This window comes from Sus scrofa, chromosome 15 (genome assembly GCF_054392235.1).
Source record: "Sus scrofa isolate SSC_HxYL_T2T_F1_AM1 chromosome 15, Sscrofa_HxYL_maternal_Yorkshire_Landrace_v2.0, whole genome shotgun sequence".
Taxonomy (NCBI): Eukaryota; Metazoa; Chordata; class Mammalia; order Artiodactyla; family Suidae; genus Sus; species Sus scrofa.
Genome location: NC_139397.1, coordinates 127172293 through 127198232, shown reverse-complemented (window position 1 = coordinate 127198232; position 25940 = coordinate 127172293). Strand labels below are relative to the sequence as shown.

At 36.8% G+C, this 25940-nt stretch overlaps 1 protein-coding gene across 30 annotated transcripts in view; it reads left to right on the top strand.

Annotated features, from left to right (window-relative positions):
* The window catches only part of KANSL1L (KAT8 regulatory NSL complex subunit 1 like), a 579301-nt gene that overhangs the window by 488367 nt on the left and 64994 nt on the right, over positions 1-25940 (top strand). For 21 of the 30 annotated variants that reach the window (XR_014829246.1, XR_014829247.1, XR_014829248.1 and 18 more), the window contains one exon: positions 23823-24027. The exons of 1 other annotated variant lie outside the window; for it this stretch is intronic. Coding sequence is in view for 24 of the 29 variants with exons in the window: in XM_084998982.1 (XP_084855108.1) it covers positions 23823-24027 (205 nt within the window). In the remaining 5 variants the exon portion in view is untranslated. Of the gene's footprint in view, positions 1-23822; positions 24293-25940 lie in introns of all 30 variants that reach the window. 8 more of the 30 variants (XM_084998984.1, XM_084998976.1, XM_084998983.1 and 5 more) reach the window with 3 other exon arrangements.

The window sequence follows — 25940 nt, the reverse complement described above, 5'->3', positions numbered from 1 at the left end:
TGATTTGATGAAAAACACAAAATTTAGGAAGTTAGATACAGTTTTAAGAACAGGATGAATGAAAAGAAATATAGCCCTAGAAATAGGAAAAGTGAAAAAAACAAAAACAAATGCAAATGGAACATACAGAAGCAACAGTGAGGGTGGGAAAGGAGGAAGACATTACCTTAATTGAAGCCAAAGTTCAACTGACAGCTGCCTTCTCAAGAGTAATTATTACTCCTATTGGCAGGAGCCAGAGTAGAGTAGAATGGTGCTTTCACTGTGTTGAAAGAAAATAACTGCCTATCTAGAAAATAGAAAATAACTGTCTATTCTGTATCCAAAGGGAATGTCTTTCAAGTCTAGGCTTGAAACACAGATGTTTTCAGACAAAGCAAAACTGAGAGTTTGTCACCAGTAGACTATAATTAATGATACACTAAAGGGAGGGCTTCAGGCAGTGGAAAGGGATAATCGTTTTGAGAGATGCAAAAAGGAAGGAAGAACAAATAACATGATAATAACGGTATGGTTATATGTAAACAGAAAAATATGTCTAGTAGGGTTAAAAAGAAATTCCATGGAAAACTACAGTGTATAGGTGAGAAGGAAGGTAAATGGATATAAATTGTTCTCAGGAGGCTGGTAAAAGCACAGAAGTTCCCTGACTTAACAGTTTAACTTTAGGATGGTGTGAGAGTCAGACACATTCAGTGGAAACTCTATGACACATTTTGAGTTTTTATCTTTTCCTGGGGTACTGATATGTGGTGCTATCCTCTCTTGTGATGCTGGGCAGTGGCAGCAGCGATGCTCCCAGTCAGCCACAGAATCACTAGGGTTGTTTACCTCAACCAATATGCTTAGAAGCATTCTGCAGCCATGCATCTATTCTGGTTTTCACTTTCAGCGCAGTATTCAATAAATTATATGAGCTATTCAACATTTTATTATAAAATAAGCTTTGCGTTAGATGATTTTGCCCAACTGTAGGCTAATGTAAGTGTTCTGAGCATGTTTAAAGTAGGCTAGGCGAAGCTATGATGTTTGGAATTAAATGCATTTTGAATGAAAGTATTTGCAACTTAAGTGGAGAAAAATCTTAAGTGGAGAAAAATCTGTACTGATTTAAATTTTGATCTTTCTAAGTATGATGGGGAGGTCCACATGGGCCAAGGGCTTCTTAGGTGCTGACAGTGTGGTAGTAATTATGGGACAGTGGAGGAGTAGGTAAGGCATTCCTTCATAATTACAAGTTACACATAAGATAAATATTTTAACTATAGGTATCTTATGTGTATATATTTTTGTCTTTTGTCTTTTTAGGGCCACACCCGTGGCCTATGGAGGTTCCCAGGCTAGGGGTTGAATTGGAGCTGTAGCCACTGGCCATACAACAGCCATAGCAACACCAGATCCGAGCCTCTTCTGTGACCTACAGCACATCTCACAGGAACACGGATGTTAATTCACTGAACAAGGCCAGGGATCAAACCTAGTCAAATTCATTTCCACTGAACCATGACAGGAACTCTGGTATCTTACATTTCACAAGAAAAAAGTTAACAAAAATAGGGTAAAAATGATACAATTCTAAAAGGATAAATAGAAAATACAGTGTCTAATCTCACATTGTTAAAATTGTAACCATGAAATATCAAAAATTTTAGAAGTAGGAATGTGATATTTAACTCACCAAAAGTGAAATAAAGAGAACTAAATCTCATTTCAACATATTACCTTAAAATTTGATGATAGAGAATGACAGTTATTGAATTTATAATACTTGCCCTTTTCTTCCTTCCTTCCTTCCACAACCGCATCTGCAGCATGCAGAAGTTCCCAGCCTAGGGAGTGAATCAGAGCTGCAGCTGCAGGCCTACCCACAACCACAGCAATACAAGCTCTGAGCTGCATGTGCAACCTACACTGCAGCTTATGGCAATGCTAGATCCTTAACCTACTGAATGAGGCCAGGGATCGAACCCAAATCCTCACGGATATACTCTGTTGGGTTCTTAACCTGCTGAGTCGCAGTGGAAATTCCATTAACAATTAATACTTGCCCTTTTCTTTATCTATCAAACCCATCTTAATCCAGGATGTCTCATCTCTCTTTTCCAGTGAAAGTATCCATACATATTTGTGGAAAGCAAATGAAGAATGGTTAAAGAAAAGGACCAATAGCTGTAGTGTATTTTAATTGTCCCCCATGACCTGAAAATTTACAACCTGCTCAGTTGTAAATATTGAGGTGCATACTCAGCTGAAATATTAATACATTAATATGTATTAAATATTAAATTGTAATACAGTAATACAAATGCCAGACCTAATAATAATGGTACAATAATAGAAAGTTGCAGGATGTTTGCAGATAGATACCAAAAGTATATTTAAAAGTAACAGGAGGGAGGGAATAGGATGGACTGGGAGTTCAGGGTTAATAGATGCAAACTATTACATTTGGAGTGGATAAGCAGTGAGACACTGCTGTATAGCACAGGGAACTATATCCAGTCACTTGTGTTGGAGCATGATGGAGGATAATGTGAGAAAAAGAATATATATATGTATGACTGGGTCACTTTGCTGTACAGTAGAAATTGGCAGAACACTGTCAATCACTGTAACAGGAAAAATAAAAATCATAAAAAAATAAAATAACTGAAAATTTGGTGATTTACCATGATAAATAATATGTATTTGACTTATATTTCCTTAAAACCTATTATGGTATTAAAATATTTATTTCAGTTCTAAAAATTTTATAAAATCTTAACCAACATTTGATAATCACTGTCTCCACTCTAATGCAGTTTCTGTAATCTTAAAAGGTATATGTTTCATCTATTAAAATGTAATATGTCATTCAGCAGATCACTGACTAAGAGTTTAAAGTATGTCTTACAGTAAACATACCAAATACTGGGAGACAGTACATAATGTATATTAAAATTGTGGATATAATTAGTTATTTCTTACAAGTCCTGGAAAGTGTACTGATCATTGATTTAGAGCTATTCTTACTCTTTTAAAGAAGCACTTCAAAGTGACCTGAGTCAGGATGAGGATTTGAGGACTTATGTAGAACGTTAACAGGCCAGCTATTAAGAAAGACACTTGTCACTTAAAAACTAGGAGTCACTGGGGTACCATCTATTTTTCCGTTATCTTTTTTGGGAAGATAAGAAGTTGCTGACTTGCCTTTGATGTCCCTAATTTGTTTGGGACTCTGTAATTAAATCAAGTACTCTTAAATTCAGGGTAAACACACCATTGGGTTTTATTCTCGTATTACATAAAACTTCTCAAAGACTATTTGGGGACATTTAATCTCCTTCCTCCTGGAAAAAAAAAAAAGGTTTTAACCTTTGTTTTTTCTTAATTATGGTGGTGTTATAATTCAGTAGTTTGGGGATAACTTAGGTTATGGAAGTATACAATTTTTACATATATTTTTTGTTTTAGAAATTTTGTGACCTGGAGCAAGTCAGTTAATCACTTTACATCTCATTTTTTTAATCTTTAAATTTACTGGAACACAGATATTTTCTAAAGTAGTTTCTAGTGCTAATATTCTTTAATTAAATGCTTTTTTTTGTAAGGAGTTCAATTTTTCAAACAAATGAAAAATAAAAACAAAAATGTCTCAATACAGCCTAAAATGTTTATCTTCTTGTAACATCACTGTTGTACTTTGCTTTGGATGTAATAATTTTGTTAGCTTAAATCAAGGGATTTAGTGAATAGAGAGAAAATTACTCAATGTATTTTAGTAACTTTAAAGCATAATCTAGAAGTTATTATGAAAAGAAGTACCCATGACAGAGGAGGAAGGATGATTCAGATAAACCATTTGGGAAGAACTGTTTAAGGCAGATTTGTTAGACATTGCCTTTCATGGATGATACTGAACCTAATTAGATATATATATTTGTATATCTATAAAAGAATTCACTTATGAAATTCCTGCTGTAGTACAACAGGATCAGTGGCGTTTCTGCAGCGCTGGGACACAGGTTCAATCTCCAGCCCAGCACAGTGGGTTAAAGATCTGATTGCTGAGGCATAGGTCACAATTGTGGCTCAGATCTGATCCCTGGCTTGGGAACTCTACATGCTGTGGGGTGGTCAAAAAGGTGTGGGGGGAGAAAAAAGAATTCACTTAATAGTTAACAAATACCTACTGAGTGATGGCAATATGCCAGACATTGAATTGGGTTAGGATATGCTGTTGAATAAAAGCAGATGTGGTCTGTGACCTTATGGTATAGAATCTAGTTGGAGAAAAATAATATCAATAGAATAATCACACAAATAAATGTATAATTTTAAATCCTGATCAAGTGCTATGAAGAAAACTCATTGTATTGTACAGAAAATTATTTTGGAATTGGATGGATCTGAGATCACTCCCAACTCTGCCACTTGGTAAAATTGTGATCTTGGGCAGCTTTCTAAATCACATTTAAAATGTGAACAACTAGTTTGCTTGTGGATTGTTGTGAAGATCAAATGGAATAACAAGTCGGATATAATTTTTAATTTTTTTACTTGTTTTTTAATCTATCTTCCTGGTTGAGAATGTATGTTCCATGAGAGTAGAATTTTTTTTGTCTGTTTCATTACTTGTTATTTTCCTAGCATCTGGATCAGTGGGTCATAATAAATATTTTTTGAATGAATGAAATACCTTTGAAGATTTCTTACAAGTAATCAGCATTTCAAAAAAATATTTTGTACTTAATTTGCTTTTTCTCTTCCATAGTCAGATTGGTATTTTAGTTGTCCTTCTCATGGCTCTCTCTTGCAGTTCCAGTTCCTCTCATCTAATTTAACTCTAAACTAGATAACCAAAGTTAGAGAGATGAAAGTATCTATATTGTAAGAGATCTTCTGTGGTAGGAGAGAAGGCCTCTCTTAACAGTAATAGAAATGAGCTTTTGTGCATGGATTTACTATGAATTTTGTTTTTCTGTTATTTAAAAGGCTTTTGCAATTTCAACTGTATCCTCTGTACTTTGGCTTACCAGATAAATAATTTCACACCTGTTTCTAATAAATTCTAGCTTCATATCACATTATATCATAAATTTTTTCTTTTATTTTTCAATGAATTTTATTCTATTTATAGTTGTACAACTGTCATCACAACCTAATTTTAGAACATTTCCATCCCAAACCCCTAGGCACCCCCAAACCCCACCTGTCCCCTTTGGTAACCATAAGTTTCTCCCCTTTGGTAACCGTAAGTTTCTCAAAGTCTGTGAGTCTGTTTCTGTTCTGCAAATAAATTCATTTGTATCCTTTTTTAGATTCCACATATAAGTGATAGGATATGATGTTTGCCTCTCACTGTCTGCCTAGCTTCACTTAGTATGATAATTTCTCGATCCATCCTTGTTGCTGTAAACAAGAAACAAGACAAGGATGTCTGTTTTTGCCACTTTAATTCAATGTAGTTTTGGAAGTCCTAGGCATGTCGATTAGAGAAGAAAAAGAAATAGAAGGAGTACAAATTGGAAAGGAAGAAGTGAAACTATCACTATTTCCAGATGACATGATACTAAACTTAGAAAATCCTAAAGACACTATCAGAAAACTGTTAGCTCATCAATAAATTTGGTAAAGTTGCAGAATACAAAATTAATACGCATAATGGATTGCATTTCTATATACTAATAATGAAAGCTCAGAGAAATTAGAGAAACAATCTCATTTACCATTCCATCAAAAAGAATAAAAAACCTAGGAATAGGTAATGTTACTGTAAGTGGCATTATTTTTTATGGCTAAATATTATTCCATTCTATATATGTACCACATCTTCTTTATCCATTACTCTGCAGATGGACATTTAGGTGGCTTCTGTGTTTTGGCTGTTGTATATAAGCCTGCAGTGAACATTGGGGTACATGTATCTTTGTGAGTCATGGTTTTCTCCAGATAAATGCCAGGAATGGGATTAGCTGGATCATATGGTAAATCTATTTTTAGCTTTTTGAGGAACCTCCATACTATTTTCCATAGTGGTTGTATCAGTTTACATTCCCACAACAGTGTAAGAGGGTTCCCTTTCCTCCATCCCCAGGATTTTTTGTTTGTAAACTTTTTAATGATGGCCATTCTGGTTGGTGTAAGGTAGTACCTCATAGTAGTTTTGATTTGCATTTCTCTAATGATCAGTGATGTTAACATCTTCTCATGTGTTTTTTTGTCATCTGTATGTCTTCTTTGAGAAATGTCTGTTTAGATTTTCTGCCTATTTAAATTTTTTTTTAATATATTGAGTTACAAGGTGTGTATATGTATATTTTGGAAATTAATCCCTTTTCAGTTGCTTCATTTGCAAATATTTTCTCCCATTCTGTTGGCTGTCCTTTTGTTTTATTTATAGGTTCATTTTCTGTGCAAAAAGTTTTAAATTTAATTGTCTCATTTGTTTATTTTTGTATTTATCGTCATTACTCTAGGAGGAGGATATGAGAAGATATTGCTGCAGTTTATTTGTGTTCAGCCTATGTTTTTCTCTAAGAGTTTTATAGTATCTGGTCTTACATTTAGATCTTTAATCCATTTTGAGTTTATTTTTGTGTATGATGTTAGACTATGTTCCAATTTCATTCTTTTGCATGTAGCTATCCAGTTTTCCCAGCACAATTTATTGAAGAGACTATAATTTCTCCATTGTATATTCTTGCCTCCTTTGTCATAGATTAATTGACCATAGGTGCTTGGGTTTTTTCTGGGGTTTCTATCCTGTTCCATTGTTCTGGTTTTTGTGCCAGCACCATACTGTTTTGATGACTGTAGCTTTGTGGTATAGTTTAAAGTCAGGGAGCCTGATTCCTCCAACTCCACTTTTCTTTCTCAGGATTACTTTGGCTATTTTGGGTCTTTTCTGTCTCCATAACCATTTAAAATTTTTTTGATTTGGTTTTGTGAAAAACGCCATTAGTAATTTGATATGGATTGCATTGAATTTGTAGATGGTCTTGCATAGTGTACTTATTTGACAGTATTGATTCTTCCAGTCCAAGAGCATAGTATATCTTTCCATCTATTTGTGTCATCTTTGATTTCTCTCATCAGTATCTTATAGTTTTCAGAGTACAGGTCTTTTGTCTCTCAGGTAGATTTATTCCGTAGGTTGTCTTTTCGTTTTTTTTTCTTATGGTTTCCTTTGCTGTGCAAAAGCTTGTCAGTTTGATTAGGTCCCATTGGTTTATGTTTGCTTTTATTTCTATTGCCTTGAGAGGCTGACCTAAGAAAATATTTGTAAGATTGATATCAGAGAATGTTTTGTCTATGTTCTCTTCTAGGAGTTTGATGGTGTCTTGTCTTACATTTAAGTCTTTAAGCTATTTTGAGTTTATTTTTGTGCATGGCGGGAGGGTGTGTTCCAGTTTCATTAATTTACATGTGACTGTCCAGTTTTCCCAGCATCACTTGCTAAAAAGACTGTGTTTTTCCCATTTTATATTCATGCCTCCTTTGTCAAAGATTAATTGATCATAGGTGTCTGAGTTTATTTCTAGATTCTCTGTTCTGTTCCACTGGTCTGTATGTCTGTTTGGTAACAATACACACTGTCTTGATTATTGTGGCTTTGTAATGTTGTCCGAAGTCTAGGAGAATTATGCCTTCTGGTTGGTTTTTGTTCCTTAGGATTGCTTTGGCAATTCTTGGTCTTTTATGGTTCCACATAAATTTTTGGATTGTTTATTCTAGTTTTGTGAAAAATGTCATGGGTAATTTGATAGGGATTACATTGAATCTGTAGATTGCTTAGGGTAGTATGGCCATTTTTGCAATATTAATTCTTCCATTCCAGTAACATGGAATATCTTTCCATATTTTTGAATCCTCTTTAAATTCCTTGATGAATGTTCCATAGTTCTCAGCATATGTCTTTCACCTCCTTGGCCAGATTTATTCCCTGGTATTTAATTTTGGGGGGTGCAGTTTTAAAAGGTATTGTATTTTTGTATTCCTTTTCTAATATTTTACTGTTAGTGTACAGAAATCCAATAGATTTCTTTTTTTTATTACTATTGTGTATTTTTTTAAATAATTTTTTTTATTTTCCCACTGTACAGCGAGGGGGTCAGGTTATCCTTACATGTATACATTACAATTACATTTTCTCCCCCACCTTTTCTTCTGTTGCAACATGAGTATCTAGACAAAGTTCTCAATGCTATTCAGCAGGATCTCCTTGTAAATCTATTCTAAGTTGTGTCTGATAAGCCCAAGCTCCCGATCCCTCCCTCTCCCTCCCCCTCCCATCAGGCAGCCACAAGTCTCTTCTCCAAGTCCATGATTTTCTTTTCTGAGGAGATGTTCATTTGTGCTGGATATTAGATTCCAGTTATAAGTGATATCATGTGGTCTTTGTCTTTCTGGCTCATTTCACTCAGGATGAGATTCTCTAGTTCCATCCATGTTGCTGCAAATGGCATGATGTCATTCTTTTTTATGGCTGAGTAGTATTCCATTGTGTATATATACCACCTCTTCCGAATCCAATCATCTGTTGATGGACATTTGGGTTGTTTCCATGTCTTGGGTATTGTGAATAGTGCTGCAATGAACATGCGGGTGCATGTGTCTCTTTTAAGTAGAGCTTTGTCCGGATATATGCCCAAGAGTGGGATTGCAGGGTTATATAATCCAATAGATTTCTGAATGTTATTCCTATATCCTGCTACTTTGCTGAATTCATTGATCAGTTTGAGTAGTTTTTTGGGTTGAGTCCTTAGGGTTTTCCATATATAGTATCTTATCATCTGCATACAGTGACAATTTTACCTCTTCTCTTCGAATTTGGATACCTTTTATTTCTTTTGTTTGTTTGATTGTTGTGGCTAAGACTTCCAATACTGTGTTGAATAAAAGTGGTGAGAGTGGGCATTCTTGTCTTGTTCCATGTTTTAGCATGAAGGCTTTCAGCTTTTTCCATTGAGTATTATATTGGCTATGGGTTTGTCATAAATGGCTGTTATTATGTCAAGGTATGTTCCCTCTATACCCACTCTGGTAAGAGTTTTTATCATTAATGGGTGTTGGACTTTGTCAGATGCTTTTTCTGCATCTCTTGAGATGATCATGTGGTTTTTGACTTTTATTTTGTTAATGTGGTATATGATGTTGATTGATTTGCATATGTTGAACCATCCTTGTGAACCTGGGATGAATGGATTTGTTTTTGTTGGTCTTTTTTCTTCCCTTCTTCTCTTGTTATTTTGTGATTTGATGCCTATCTTTAGTGTTGTGTTTGGATTGCTTTTTCTTACTTGTGTGTGTATCTATTGTACATTTTTGGTTTGCAGTTACCATGTAGTTTTGATATAGGAGTCTGTATATACACAAGATCGTTTTAAGTTGCTGGTCTCTTAATTGCAAATGCATATCCAATATCCTGCATTTGTACCCTCCTCTCAATTTCTGGTTTGGGTAGCATATTTGCATATGGGTGATTTGCTACCTTTATTATATGTTTGCCTTTACCATGGCATGTGGAGGTTCCCAGGCTAGGGGTCAAATCAGAGCTGTAGCTACTGGCCTACACCACAGCCACAACAACACAGGATCTGAGCTGTGTCTGCGATCTACACCACAGCTCACAGCAATACCAGATCCTTAACCCACCAAGCAAGGCCAGGGTTCGAACCTGCATCCTCATGATTCATTAACCATATTTGTTAACCACTGAGCCATGACTGGAACTCCTCATTTTTAATTTTCTTGTTTCTAGCCGTGGCCTTCTCTTTTCCATGTAGAGAAATTCCTTTAGTATTTGTTGTAAAGCTGGTTTGGTGTTGTTGAATTCTCTTAGCTTTTTCTTGTCTGTAAAGCTTTTGCTTTCTCCTTCATATCTGAATTAGAGCCTTGCCAGGTAGAGTATTCTTAGTTGGAGGTTGTTTCCTTTCATCACGTTAAGGATATTGTGCCACTCCCTTCTGGCCTACAGAGTTTCCCCTGATAAATCAGTCTATAACCATATCAGGGTTCCCTTATGTATTATTTGTTGCTTTTCCCTAGCTGCTTTCAGTTATTTTCTCCTGTCTTTAATTTTGGTCAATTTAATTAATGTATGTCTTGGGGTGTTCCTCCTTGGGTTTATTTTATATGGTATTTGTTGTGCTTCCTGGATTTGAATGAGTGATTCCTTTCCCATGTTAGGGAAATTTTTAGCTATTATCTCTTCAGATGTTTTCTCCAGTCCTTTCTCTCTCTCTTCTCCCTCTGGCACCCCTAAAATGCAGATGTTGCTGCATTTAACATCCCAAGGTTCTCTTAGACTGTTTTCATTTCTTTTCATTCTTTTTTTTTTATTTTATTCTGCTTCAGTGATTTCCACCTGTCTGTCTTCTGCCTCACTTATTCAGTCTTCTGCCGCCTGAATTCTGCTGTTGATTCCTCCTAGTGAATTTTTTATTTCACTTATTGTATTTTGCATCTTTGCCTATTTAATCTTTAAATCTTTATTTCTTCAGTGTTTCTTGTAATTTATCAGTCTTTGCCTCCATTTTCTTCCAAGATCTTGAATCATCTTTACTGTCATTACCCTAAAGTCTTTTCATGGAGATTGTTAATCTCCAGATCACTTAGCTGTTTTTCTGGGTTTTTTTCACTTGTTCCTTCATCTGGGTCATATTTTTCTGCCTTTTCATTTCATTTAGATTTTTGTGTGGTCTCCTTTTTGCAGGCTATAAGATTCTAGCCTCTCTTGTTTCTAGTGTCTGTCCGCTTGTGGATAAAGTTGGTACAGAAGCCTGTTGCAAGCTTCCTGATGGGAGGGACTGGTGCCTGCCCACTGGTAGTTAGAGCCAATTCTTGTCCTTCTGGTGTGTGGGGCTTTGTCACTGGGTGTGATTAAAGGCAGATGAGTGCCTGGGAGGACTTTGTGCAGTCTGTTTGCTGATGGATAGGGCTGTGTTCCCACCCTTTTTGTTATTTGGCTTGGGGCTTCTCAGCCATGGTGGGTGCAGCCATATTTTACCAAAATGGCAGCTTCCTGTGTAGCTCATGCCAATGAATATGCCTAGGACCTCTGCCTCCAATGTCCTTCCCCCAAAGCAAGCCACAGCAGCCCCCGGTTTTCACTCTCAGGTAGATCTGACCCAGATTCATATGGAGTATCTGCTTTGCCATGGGACCCATGAAACCCTGTGTGCATCCTCTAAGAATGGAGTCTCTGTTTCCCCCGGTCCTGCGGAGCTCCTGTGCACAAGCCCTGCTGGCCTTCAGTGCCAAATGCTCTGGGGGCTCCTCCACCCAGTGCCAGACCACTGGGATGAGGAATCTCATGTGGGATTCAGAAGTCTCACTCCTATGGGAGAGCCTCTGTGATACAGTTATTTTCTAGTCTGTGTTTTGCCCACTCAGTGGGTGTGGAATTGCTTATACTGCAGAAGTGCTCTTCTACTGTCTGGATGTGGCTTCTTTGTCTTTGGGTGTAAGATATCTTTTTTGGTAGTTTTCAGTCTATTTTGTTGATAGTTGTTCATTTGTTGTATGTAATTTTTATTAGAGAAAGTGACTTTAAGTCCTTCTGCTCTGCTGCAATCCTTTTTTTTTTTTTTTTTTTTTTTTTTTCCCCGCTTTTTAGAGCCACACTTGTGGCATATGGAAGTTCCCAAGCTAGGGGTCGAATTGGAGCTATAGCTGCCAGCCTACACCACAGCCACAGCAAAGTGGGATCCTAGCTATGTCTGTGATCTACACCAGAGTTCATGCCAACACCAGATCCTGAACCAACTGAGCGAGGCCAGGAATCAAACCAGATCCTCATGGATACTAGTGAGGTTTGTTACTGCTGAGCCACAACGGGAACTCCTACTCCACTATCTTAATCCTGTTCCCACAAGTTTTGTATGGAGTAGGTTAGAAGAAATTCAAATTTTGAATTTTTAAAGTTTGCTTACCTATTTTGTATATTAAGTTTTAGTAGACCACATAGAATTTATTGCTGAATACAATTTTTAAAAATTATTTAAGCTAATTTTTATAGTATCCTCATAGTCTGTTCTCTCAATGCCTAAAGTAAATGCACCTGGTTAATTGTTTTTCAGGACCTGTTTTGCCCACATTTTTTTCATTGATTCTCAACCCCCATCTGTTATTTAATTGCAGTATCTCCCGGAAGTCAGAATTGCTTTCTTAGCTTTATTAATCTTGGCAGAAGGGTTTAATGTGAGTCACCAGGAACTGAGCAGGTGAAAAGATTGAGTCTTCAGATTACCTATTATCATCATAGAGATATTGTGTTTTTTTTTTTTTTTTTTTGTCTTTTTGCTATTTCTTGGGCCGCTCCCGTGGCATATGGAGGTTCCCAGGCTAGGGGTCGAATTGGAGCTGTGGCCACCGGCCTACACCAGAGCCACAGCAATGCAGGATCCGAGCCGCGTCTGCAACCTACACCACAGCTCACGGCAACGCCGGATCGTTAACCCACTGAGCAAGGGCAGGGACCGAACCCACAACCTCATGGTTCCTAGTCGGATTCGTTAACCACTGCGCCACGATGGGAACTCCGAGATATTGGTTTTTAGATCTAATACCCTAAAATGAAGATAAAATGTTGTAAATGCATACTGTTTACCCCAATAGGGTATTATCTCTAGAAAAGTGAATTTCTACTTGAAATAATCTCTAGATTTTTGTTGTTATTGTTGTGTGTTTTCACTGTAATTAATTCCAAAACATGATTTGAAAATAAATTGCAATGAATCATTATTATGCTATTTATTTCCACTAATGATAATTATCTCATGAAATACAACAGTTCTCTCTAACTGGGTATCATAATTGAAAATTTGCAGTTAACCTGACAAACTAGTCTCTTATAAAATAATTCTTTTATTCTCATATAGTATTTTCAGTACTCACTTCTCAGTTATGAAAAAAACTAACTGCAAATTCCAGGCTGAAATTTTCAACCTAATTTTGGGTTTCTATGAATGACATTAATTATCACATTAGCTAGACATCAATAAGGAAATAAAACTTCTCCTGCTGTGTCTATTTTTTCATTTAAAAAATTTTTTTGGCGTTCCCATCGTGGCACAGTGGTTAATGAATCTGTCTAGGAACCATGAGGTTTTGGGTTCGATCACTGGCCTTGCTCAGTGGGTTAAGGATCCGGCATTGCCGTGAGCTGTGATATAGATCTCAGACACGGCTCAGATCCCACGTTGCTGTGGCTCTGGCGTAGGCCGGCAGCTACAGCTCTGATTAGACCCCCAGCCTGGGAACCTCCATATGCCACGGGAGCGGCCCTAGAGAAAGGCAAAAAGACAAAAAAAAAAAAAAAAAAAAAAAATTTTTTTCTTTTTTAGTGGCCATACCTATGGCATATGGAAGTTCCCAGGCTAGGGGTTGCAAAGGCCCCTGCCACAGCAACAATGGATCTGATCTGCAACTATAACTTACACCATAGCTTGTGGCAATGCCGGATCCTTAACCTACTGAGTGAGGCCAGGGATCCATCCTGCATCCTCACAGAGACAGTGTCATATCCTTAAACCATAATGGGAACTCCTGCTTCTGTGTTTTGTCAGTAGGAATTATTTTCTTTTGTAAGAACTTTGCTTTTCCTTTTTACCTCTATTAACATAAATCTGAAACCTAATGTTATTAGGTTATGCTTAAATAAATTATGATATAGTCACTGGATGGAATGTCATATAACTATTAAATTACATGTATAGAAAGTATGTAATCATATAGGAATGCTTACTTTGGAATGTTAGGTAGAAAAATCCAGATACCGAAATCATTGTACAGTATGTTTTCATAGGGAAAAAAAGCCTTGAAGGATAAAAATCAATTTGTTATTAAAGATATATTGTGTTTAGATGGAGGGATTTTGAAAAGTATTTTAGCTTTTAGAACTTTCTATTTGTAAATTTTCCTTTAAAATAAAAGTAATAATTAGTAAAACAGAAAGTCTCAATTTCAAACTGTATCTCATATGTCAGAAAAACAGCTCAGAGATGTTTCAGCTGTACTCCCAAACCATAGATTAGCTAAAAATATTTGACACATTTTATGTCACAATTCTCAGAAAAATATAGCTGTCATATTTGTTTCCCAGTCACTTTGCCTTTATATTTTAAAAAGTCCCACTTGAAATTAAGAGCCAGAGATAAGAATTGCAGAAACCACTGCAATAGCTGGTCTCTTTTTCTTTTAGACTTTGTTATGAAAAACTTTAATGTATAGAAAGCTTAGTACAATAAATCAACTTATTCGCAGCTTGACAATTATCAAGATTTTGCTGGTTGTTTAAGCTATTTCCCTTCCTAACACATTCCACCCCGCTCCATGGAGTTAAAAAAAAAAAAATCTATTGATTGTTAACTGTAAATCGTTGTATATGTTTCTTTGATACGTTTTTTCAACATACCCACCACATTATCATCTGCTTATTATTCTTATATTAATCATAATTTATCACTATCATGAAATTCTCTATCCATATTTATATTTTCCCAGTTGTCTCAAAAACTTCTTTTTAATGGATAATTTATTAGAATCAGAACCCAAAGCCTATATTACATTTGGTTTTTAGGTCTCCTAAGTCAGTTATTCTCAAGTAGACACTTTAAAATATATTAGAAGTCCCTAATTAAAAAAAAAAAGACTGAAATTTTATTTTTAACTTTTTAAAATTAGAGTTGATATGTAATGTTTTGCCGATTTCTGCAATACTCTTTTTTTGTAATGCCCACATCCACGCATATGGAAGTTCCTGGCCCAGGATTGAATCCAAGCCTCAGCTTCGGACCTGGACCTCAGCTGCAGCAATGCCAGATCCTTTAACCCATTGTGCCAGGTCAGATGTTGAACCTACCCCTCTATAGCGACCTGTGCTGCTGCAGTCAGGTTCCTAACCTACTGCATCACAGCAGGAACTAAAGATGCTATTTTAGATGATTCTTTTTGTTTCCTTCTTATAAAATTAATATAACTTTGTTGTAGGAAAACTGAAAAAAATAAGGAAATACTGAGAAAAAAGTGGAAATTACTTATATTGCTCAGAGTATGTTTCCTTCCTGTCATTTTTATGTTACTTTCATAGTTGAGATCTATTGGAAGCAGTTTTATATCCTATTTCAATAATATATCTGAAGATTTTTGTACTTAAAAATATTTATTTTCCATTTTAATGGCTGCATTAAGATATACTTCAATTTTTAAAAATAGGTTAAGTACCTTAATTTTTTTAGAGATCACGTCTAATTTAGGATGCCATTTTACAATGTATTTCAACATATTTTTTTTGTTGGTACAGTTGAAGAGACTTGCACTTTTGAGTAAGGCATCTTATTTTCCTACTTAATTCCTAGAGTAGTGGGAAATGGGCTGGTCAAGGTACTGTTTTCTCTATATCCACCAGATAATGCTTGGATCTTGATCCATTGGTCATTTAAGAGAGGTGTTTACTTTTGTCATCTGGAGGACAAGTGATGTTCCTGGTGGGCTGTAAGTTTATATAAAGTCCTGTTAATGTCTTTAAAATACCATTGAGTTATCTGAGTGTATGATGCAGTTCATTTTTCCAAACTTTATCAAGGGAAATAAAGTAAATTCAACTATTAGTAGGACTTTAGCCATCAGGGAACATTTGGAAAATGTTACCACCTACCTTAGCTGCTGTAGATTCAAGTCAGCAAAGAACTCCAACCAATAAAAAGTAGACTTGATGTAGAACTATAAGTTATGCAAAAACAGTGATTCTTAGGTGTGTACTTTTATGAATATATCAGTTTCCTAGGGATGTTATAAAAAATCACCACTAACCATGTGACTTAAAATAACAGCTAGTTAATTCTTTCACAGTTCTGGAGGTAGAAGTTCAAAATCAAGGTGTTAGGCAGGGCCATGCTCTCTCTGAAGGTTCTAGGAAAGAAACCTTCCTTGCCTTTTCTTGGCTTCTGGTAATTCCTGGCAGTCTCTGGCATTTTTGCTTATAGTCCTTCTCTCCTTGGTCTTCATATGGCATTATTCCCTGCATGGATCTCCTCCTTAATTCTGTGTCTCTTATAAAAGGACATCAGTGATTGAATTTAGGGCCCAGTCTAATCAAGTGTGATCTCATTTTACTTAGTTATATCTGCAAAAACTATATGCAGGTAAGGTCACAATTTGAGGTTCCTGGTGGATTAAATTTTGTGAGGACTCTATTCAGCCCAGTACTGCAGTTGCGGGTATTTGTGTATATGAGTAAATTGGGAACTGGAGGGGCTATCATAATCTCTTAGAGAATATACATCCTAATTCTCTTCTCCATTGCTGATTTCTACTTTTTCTTAAGTATGTTTAATATAAGAATGGATGAATTTGGGTAAATGTTGAAAAGTACAAGCCTAACAGTTTAAAATTCTGTGTTGAGTACTTATTCTTGGTTTTATTCTTTGCAATTAGAAGATAAAAACTTCATGAAGTCTTATCTGTGTTATTATGGTTTTAGCATTTTATAACCAGGCCCCAAAGTTTCTTATTTATTAAAAGTATTTGAGCAGAGCATTATAATGGTTATTCCAGTCCTTCTAAGAACACAGTTTGACTTAGGCAAAAGGTTATGAAGTACTTAATATAATATAAAAAATCCTAAACTGGAGTTCCTGTCATGGCTCAGTGGTTAACGAATCCGACTAAGAACCATGAGGTTGCAGGTTCGATCCCTGGCCTTGCTCAGTGGGTTAAGGATCCAGCGTTGCTGTGAGCTGTGGTGTATGTCGCAGACATGGCTCAGATCCCGAGTTGCTGTGGCTCTGGCATAGGCTGGTGGCTACAGCTCTGATTCGACCCCTAGCCTGGGAACCTCCGTATGCTGCGGGAGTGGCCCAAGAAATGGTAAAATAAAAAAATAATAAATAAATAAATAAATAAATAAAATAAAAAACCCTAAACTATCTTTCACTGGGTTTATTAAAAAGATAGATTAGGAGTTCCCGTCGTGGCGCAGTGAGTGGTTAACGAATCCGACTAAGAACCATGAGGTTGCGGGTTCGATTCCTGCCCTTGCTCAGTGGGTTAACAATCCGGCATTGCCATGAGCTGTGGTGTAGGCTGCAGACGCGGCTTGGATCCAGCGTTGCTGTGGCTCTGGCGTAGGCTGGCAGCTACAGCTCCGATTCCATCCCTAGCCTGGGAACCTCCATATGCTCTGGGAGTGGCCCAAGAAATGGCAAAAAGACAAAAAAATAAAATAAAATAAAATAAAATTAAGCTGTTTTTCCATATTCTTTTACCATTACCACCATCACCAAGATGACATCAAGAATTTAGAATACTCATATCTTTAGATTACTTTATTTATTAATTATGATGCAAATATATTACATTTGCAGAAATTGATTTTGGTAGTGATTTATAATAAAATATCAGTTAAAATATTAATTGCCTCACTTCTGGACCTTTGGTTCCTGTATTAATCAGAGTATGAGGATACATTATTTTAAACATTCCCTTGAGGGAGTTCCTGCTCTGGCTTGTCTCTGTGAAAACACCTGTTTGAACCCTGGCCCATCGCAGTTGGTTAAGGATTTGAAGTTGCTGCAGCTAGGCTGAGGCACGGATTGTATCCTTAGCCTGGGAACTTCTATATGCCATTAGGGCTGCTCAAAAAGAAAAAAAAAATCATTTGAGCAGTTTTCTTGTGGCAGGGTGGGTTGAGGGTCCAGCATTGTCACTGCAGTAGCTTGATTGCCTACTCTTGCATGAGTTTGATCCTTGGCCAAGGAAATTCCATATGGCATTCATAGTCTGTAAAAGCAAATTAAATGCTTATTGTGATCCATAAATATCTTTTTTTCTTTCTTTCTCTCTCTCCCTTTTTTTTTTTTTTTCTTTTTAGGTCCACACCTGCAGCATATGGAAGTTCCCATGCTAGGAATCCAACTGGAACTTCAGCTGCTGGCCTTCACCACAGCCATAGCAAGGCCAGATCTGAGCCACATCTGTGATCTATGCCACAGCTTTCAGCACTGAGTGAGGCCAGGGATCAAACCTGCATCCTCAGGAATGCTAGCTGCATTTTTAACCCGTTGAGTCACAATGGGAACTCCAATCCATGAATATCCTCACTGCTAAGATTTTCTAGGATTGTAATAGAAAACCATATTTCAGAAAGTCATTAAGTAGCTATTAGAGAAATTAAAGAATGTTAGTAAAATATGAACTTAATGACTTTTGGATTATTTTCTTAGATAAAGCTCTCAGTCATTTTGTGCTTTTAGATTAGAAGAAAAATTTTAAACTTTATCCATGCCTTCTCTTTAATAAATCAAAACATCAAAACATCTTATAGCTCTTATCTACTTATTCTTATATATGTATTATGGGCATCTAAGATAAAGTAAGATACATCATACCTTATATCAGAAACTAAATTTTGTAAACCAAAGTTAGAGATGTAGAATGGAACTGAAGGCATTGTAAGTATATTACTTATTTTTCTAAAATCTTGGTTTTCTAGCTGTGGCACAGTGGGTTAAGAATCCAGCTACAGGAGTTGCCATTGTGGCGCAGTGGAAACGAATCTGACTAGGATCTATGAGGATGCGGGTTCAATCTCTGTCCTCTCTCAGTGGGTTCAGATCCAGCATTGCCATGAGCTGTGGTGTAGGTTGCAGACTTGGCTTGGATCCTGCCTTGCTGTGGCTGTGGCGCGGACCAGCAGCTGCAGCTCCAATTCGACCTCTAGCCTTGGAACCTCTGTATGCCCCAAATGCAGCTCTAAAAAGAAAAAAAAATAAAAAAGAGAATCTAACTACAGCAGCTTGGTGTACTGCAGATGTGCTGCAGATGTGCAGGTTTGATCCCTGGCCTGGCACAGAGTGTCAAAAGGATCTGGCATTGGAGTTCCCTTCATGGCTCAGTGGTTAACGAACCCAACTAGTATCCATGAGGACCCGGATTCTCTCCCTGGTCTCACTCAGTGGGTTAAGGATCCAACGTTGCCAAGAGCAATGGTGTATGTTGCAGATGCTGCTTGTATTGTGCATTGCTGTGGCTGTGGCATAGGTTGGCAACTGTAGCTGCAATTTGACCCCCAGCCTGAGAACTTCCATATGCCTCGAGTGCGGCCCTAAAAAGCAAAAAAAAAAAAAAAAAAAAAAAGATCTGGCCTTTTTTTGTCACAGCTGTAGCTTGGATTCAATCCCCGAACTTCCATATGCCATGGATATAGCCAAAATATATATCTTTGTATATAAAATGTATATGAAATATATGTATATATAATATTACATATGTATTATAAATATACATTTACATATATACATCTATAAGACTGGCTTTTGTTTTATATATATATATATATGTATAAAATAAAACAGACAGGCTCTGCACTACTTACAGTCTAGAAAAGGAGAAAGACATTAATCAATTGTACAAATAAATATGAAATTATCACCATGAAAAATAGTATTAAGGAAAGGTGAACAGTGCTATAAGAACACATACACATATGGCGATTTGACTTAGTCTTTGGAGAGACTATGCAAGTGTTCAAAGGCTTAGCTGAGGAACGGACTTTTAAACTGAGAGCCAAATGACTATTGGAAATTACGTAGGTGAAGGAGGATGTGGGAAAATTCTAGGAAGCAGAAATGAAATACAGTAGGTCTTGTACTGTAGTAAGTATGAGTTATTTGAGCTGAGAGGAAGCAGTGTGGTTGGAACACAGGGAACCAAGAGGGAGGAGAGCAATGGCAGGGGCTAAACCCATCAAGGTCTTTTCCATTAGGAATTTTAGTCTTTTTCTCAAGAGCAATGGGAAGGCTTTGAGAGGTTTTAAGCAGTATGGGGGTAAGAGGAAAGAATAATACAGGACCAGATTTGTTTTCCCAAAAGATTAGTATATAGAAGGTACTGAAGGGAGAAAAGTGTGAATGAGGGGAGGCCAGTTACAAGGCTATGGGGTAATCCTGGTACAAAATCGCTTGCATTAAGAGAGTGGTAATGGAAACGGAGAAAGATGTAAACCTAAAATCCCACCCTCACTACTTCCTTCTCCTCAATTATTTAATTTATATAAGTTTAATTAATTTTTTTTTCTTTATTGGCTGTGCCCTCGACACGTAGAAGTTCCTGGGCCAGAGATTGAACCCATGTCAAATCTGCCACCCAAGCAGCTGCAGTGACAACACCAGATCCCCAACCCACTGCTCGACAAAAGAACGCCTACTTTATTTTAAAGCTAAATTGTGCTGTCTGCCTGTAACACAAAGGATCTAGGCTATCCTTTAGGAGGTTTTATTGTTCTCTGAGCAAAAGCTTCCAGTTAGAAATCTAAAGAAGTGTCATTTGTGGCCCCATCTGGTACTGTCCTGTTAGGTTTGCAGAGGTAGAAACGCCCAAGGCCAAGTTAGTAAAGCAAAAGAAATTTATTAAGGCAACAGAGGGGAACGGGCTGAGCTCAAGATGGTGCCAGCTCTGACTGAGGAGGTGCTAGGCTTCTAAAGGATCTGTGGTAGAATCTGTGGCTGGAGTTCATGGTGGAAACATGTGGCAGGGACAACGAAAAAGAAGGAGGGGAGGGATGGGGGGCCGGGGGGAGCCCATGGCAAAGGGCAGTTAATCCTTGTAGGAGGTTACTCTATGCAGGCAGTTGTTTTCTGCAGGCCATTGTTGCTTGCTGCCCAACTTGAGTCTCCACATTCTGGGAGAGGGTGTCTACAGCAGGTCTCCATGCTGAACAGCCACATTTGGGGGTTGGGAGTCTGTCTCCATTCTCCTGGGAACCTATCATGTCCCACTTGTAAGCATGCTATTTCAAAAGTCCAATGATAATTATATATTGATATTTATTGATAAATGTCTTGATAATTATAACCGTACTTGACAGTATCCCATTGCATACTCAGTTCTGAGGTTTCCTAGGTGTACCCACAACTCAGTGGGAACACTAACCCTTCTCTCATGGAAATGTTTTTTTTCCTCCTGGATTTTCTTTTCCATTTCCTCCTCTTCTTTTTGAAGAATGCCATGTAATGATAGAATCTTATATTGGTTTATCAGTGATGTCTTTGTTTTACATTCCTGTTTCACTTAATACTTAATTACCTAGGTATTGTATTATTATCCCTAAGGAAAAAGCCTTAGGTTATAGAGTCACTTGAGCAGGATTGTGTTGTTTTCCAAATAATTTCCTCATAATTTTCTGTTTGTTCTGCTTTTCAGTGTGAGGTTTTTTGTTTGTTTGTTTGTTTTGTCTTTTTTTGCTATTTCTTGGGCCGCTCCAGTGGCATATGGAGGTTCCCAGGCTAGGGGTCTAATTGGAGCTGTAGCCACTGGCCTACACCAGAGCCACAGCAGCGCGGGATCCGAGCCACGTCTGCAGCCTACACCACAGCTCACGGCAACGCTGGATCGTTAAGCCACTGAGCAAGGGCAGGGACCGAACCCGCAACCTCATGGTTCCTAGTCGGATTCGTTAACCACTGCGCCACGATGGGAACTCCTCAGTGTGAGGTTTATTGATTGATCCTCTCTTTAGTGTAAAACATTGTGCAGAATAAGTGAGTTTATTAGTGATTTGCAATAACCCTTTACAACAGCCTCATCAATTATTTATGCAAGTGGCTTATGTCCTAAATTAATTTTAGTGAGCTTTTTCCTATGATAATGTGTCAGTCACCTTTGAAACTTGTAAATTAGCACTTAGTGACACCAATGACAAGTTTTCCATTTATCTTTAAACCAGCTTGTGAGCCTCTCAGCAGTTCAGAAGACATGTATTGTCATTCAGTGAGGAGGTGATGGCTTACCATCCTTATGGCTAAGCCTTGGGTAGGAAAGGGGGAACTAAGGGCTCACTAACAACTGGAGCCCTGAATAGAGGGAAGAACTATGCTTCTGACTATTAGAATAAAACCTCTTCATTTTCCCTAGACATTACCCAGGCAACGTGTCTTTTAAGGAGCCAGTATAATTTGCCTAAAGGTGTTTCTAACTTGCTAGAAGAGCCTCCTTTGTGGTAGATCTACTCCTGTCTTCCTGGATCCTGGCTCTTGTGATATGATCAACTCCAGTAGCAACTACCTACTGAAACCCGTCTTCTTCCTGACCTTGTTTCACTTCTGTGCCAGCCACCTGATCTGTTTAGTACCTAACTTGATATTGGCTATCACCTATGCCTTCTGCTTACCCTTGACACGGTAGCCCAGGGCCATGGCTGGTTTTCTTAAAAGCAGACTGTTACTTAGCATTTAGACACCTCAAGTTTTTCATAGCAATACATATGATATGTCACAGAAAGTAATATCAGGATATGAGATCGAGGAGTTCCCATTATGGCTCAGTAGGTTACGAAACTGACTAGTGTCCATGAGGATGCAGGTTCAATCCCTGGCCTTGCTCAGTGGGTTAAGGATCTGGCATTACAGTGAGCTGTGGTGTAGGTTGCAGACGCAGCTCCCATCTTGTGTGGCTGTGGTGTAGGCAAGCAACTGTAGCTCCAATTCGACCGCTAGCCTGGGACCTTTCATATGCTGCAGGTCAGCCCTAAAACATTTTAAAAAAAAAAAAAAAAAAAAAAGGTTATGAGATTGGACCTGTTAATTTGAATGTATTGGTATATCTTAAATCTTTCTCAAATGATCTTCAGAACATTTATTAACTGGGAATTAAAACGTTCTTGACTAGAGTTCTCTGAATACTAAAGATAATATTTTAAAAGTGAAATATCTATCATCAGTTCTTTATGCTATACTGGACTGGCCAACATACTCAATTATATATTTGTATGTAGTTACCCAATTCCATATTTTATTATTCTCTTTGGTTTCATCAGCGTAAGCCATCCAGAGACCTTTATTTATGGTTTCTTATTATAATATAAAGCATTTTTAAATTACTTTCTTTATCTACAAGATAATAGAATATTTTATAGCAACCAAAAATATCCAAAATCAATTATTCTACTGTAAAAAACCATATCTTATGTTTACCATTAAATACAGATTCTACTTAAACCAAATAGCACATTTAGAATTTATATGTTGATTAGCAGTATCACACATAGCAGATTCACCTGTTGATCTTACAATGCTAATGTGACTAACTTTGGTCTATATAAATAAGGTTGAAATTGGTATGTTACAGTGTCCAAAAAGCTGAATATTTTATATATAATATACTTGTATAAGTGAAGTAAATTCATGTTGTGATAAGTTTTAACTTCCTTCTGATGCTCTCATCTTTCAAAATATTTGGATGTAATGTTTAAAAATTAATATGTAGAATAATTATTAAATTATGTTTATTTTCATGTGCAGTTTGTGTGATCTGTTTCATCATTTACTAGTTGTGTCTTCTGTGTCATCATGAGTTTTTAGGAAAATTCTTAAAATATAGTGGGATTGCATCTTTGTTTCAAAATTCACTGAAATGATGTGTGATGGTTATATAAGAGCAACTAATGGTGCAGTGATGAAAGGTTAGCCCTTTTAAACGTGTAGTCCTATGTAATTTCATCCTTATGCAAAAAGAATTTAATGTAAATAGGTTCAACATTGTATAGTATTCATGAACTATTGAGTTACAATGAACATTAATTAACATTATGCCAGTGAATTGGTGATATCTCTAACTTAAGGGATATTTGTTTTGCAGGAGAAAATAGAAATTATTTTCACAACTTGAAATGTAGTTTCCCATCAATATCAATTCTTTCACCAATTGTTACCACAAAATTGGCTAAAATTAATACTCTTCTGTCATAATAGATCAAGGCAATTTACATTTAGTTTTCTTTGTCTTTTTTGTTTGTTTGTTTTGTTTTATTCCCTCCACTCCCCAATTATTTCATGGCGTTTCAGTGCTTCAGAGAATTTAGATGAGCTCTCTTCCTCCAGTAGCTGGTTACTTAATCAGAAGCACAGTAAGAAAAGGAGAAAAGACAGAACAAGATTGAAATCTCCATCCTTGACTGTCATGAGCACAGCAGCTCGAACAAGGCCGCTTCAGAGTTTCCACAAACGAAAACTCTACAGATTGAGCCCTACTTTTTATTGGACTCCACAGGTAAGGTCGCCTTGGGAAAACATGAACAAAGGTTTTACTGTCAATATTTTTCACAAGTGAGAGAATATGAATTGTACACAATTATTTAGATTAAGTGGGATTTATAATTTTTTTTTTTTTTTTTTTTTGCTTTTCTCAGGCTGCACTCGCAGCATATGGAGATTCCCAGACTAGGTGTATAATTGGAGCTATAGCCTCTTGCCTACACCACAGCCACAACAACACCAGATCTGAGCTGCATATGCAAACTACATCACAGCTCACGGCAACACCAGTTCCTTAACCCACTGAGCGAAGGCCAGGGATGGAACCTGCAAGCTCATGGTTCCTAGTCAGGTTTGTTTCTGTTGCACCACAACAGGAACTCCCGGGATTTAATAATTTTTAAACAGTGTATTCTCAAACTTCTCACATTTCCCATTTTTTTAATCCACTGTTATGGCTTAAACTAATTTGAAAGAAAATTACATATCAAGTTGATTTAAAAATTTTATTGATAAGGATAATAAGCAAATCATGGGTGTATTGCATATTTGTTGTTTGCTTAGTAAAGAAAAAAGTAAAATAATCTGCAAGGCTATCGCTTTTTTTGGAGGAAATGATACTGATTTTCCTTTTAGGAATGAGAGTTCCTTTTTCTAGAATATAAGCAGTGCAGTTTTATTTATTTTATTTATTTATTTTTTGCTTTTTTAGGGTCGCACATGAGGCATATGGAAGTTCCTAGGCTAGGGCTCGAAAACGGAGATGCGGCTGCTGGCCTACGCCACAGCAACGCAGGATCGGAGCTCTGTCTGTGACGTACACCACAGCTGACAGCAACGCCAAGTACTTCACTCAATGTGCAAGGCCAGGTGTCGAACCCGCATCCTCATGGATACTAGTAGGATTTGTTACTGCTGAACCACAATGGGAACTCCCATCAGTGCAGTTTTAGATGTCATGCTTATACTTTTTACAAGTAAAATATACCTCATTAAAAGCATTCGTTTTGAAAAATATATTTTTCATTCGTTAGCAAAATGTTAGGTATGTATCTTTCAGTGCATATCTAAAGAAACTGTGATGGAAGGTAAAATATTATTCTAGTTCTCATGGTATATGTGCTTTTCTATTGCATTTTTAAATAATGTGTCAAAGATATTGTCCTTGATTTAATAGTTTTTGATTATTACTACATTAACTATTTAAAATATATTTCTATAAAAATCAAGATACTTTATTAGGGCCCAATTTTAAATTAGGTTTTATAGAGTCCTTTTATAAATAGGAATGTGAATTCTGACAAATTAGTTTTTATTAATAGGTTGATTTTTGCCATCCAGTATTAATACGCTTCCCCAACTTGAAATTTTTTTTTAATATTTATTTATTTATTTATTTATTTTGTCTTTTTGCCGTTTCTTGGGCTGCTCCCGCGGCATATGGAGATTCCCAGGCTAGGGGTCGAATCGGAACTGTAGCCACTGGCCTACACCAGAGACAGAGCAATGCAGGATCCGAGCCGCATCTGCAACCTATACCACAGCTTACGGCAATGCTGGATCCTTAACCCACTGATCAAGGGCAGGGATCGAACCTGCAACCTCATGGTTCCTAGTCGGATTTGTTAACCACTGCGCCACGATGGGAACTCCCCAACCTGAAATTTTTAAACCAAGTTTTATTTCAGAATTTTAAGAAATTGTACATAGTAATTAACCTAATAGGAAAACATTTCATTTAAAGTTCTTTATGAAATTACATTTTATTTAATGTTTTTTATTTAAAGTTACTAAAAGCAATAGATAGATAATATTTTTAAAACTGATTTTACAACTCCATAATTATAAATAGAATTGTCTGTCAAAAATACTTTACATATAAATATGCTTTAATATTCTTAACTCGAAGGAATCTTCTTGAACAATTTA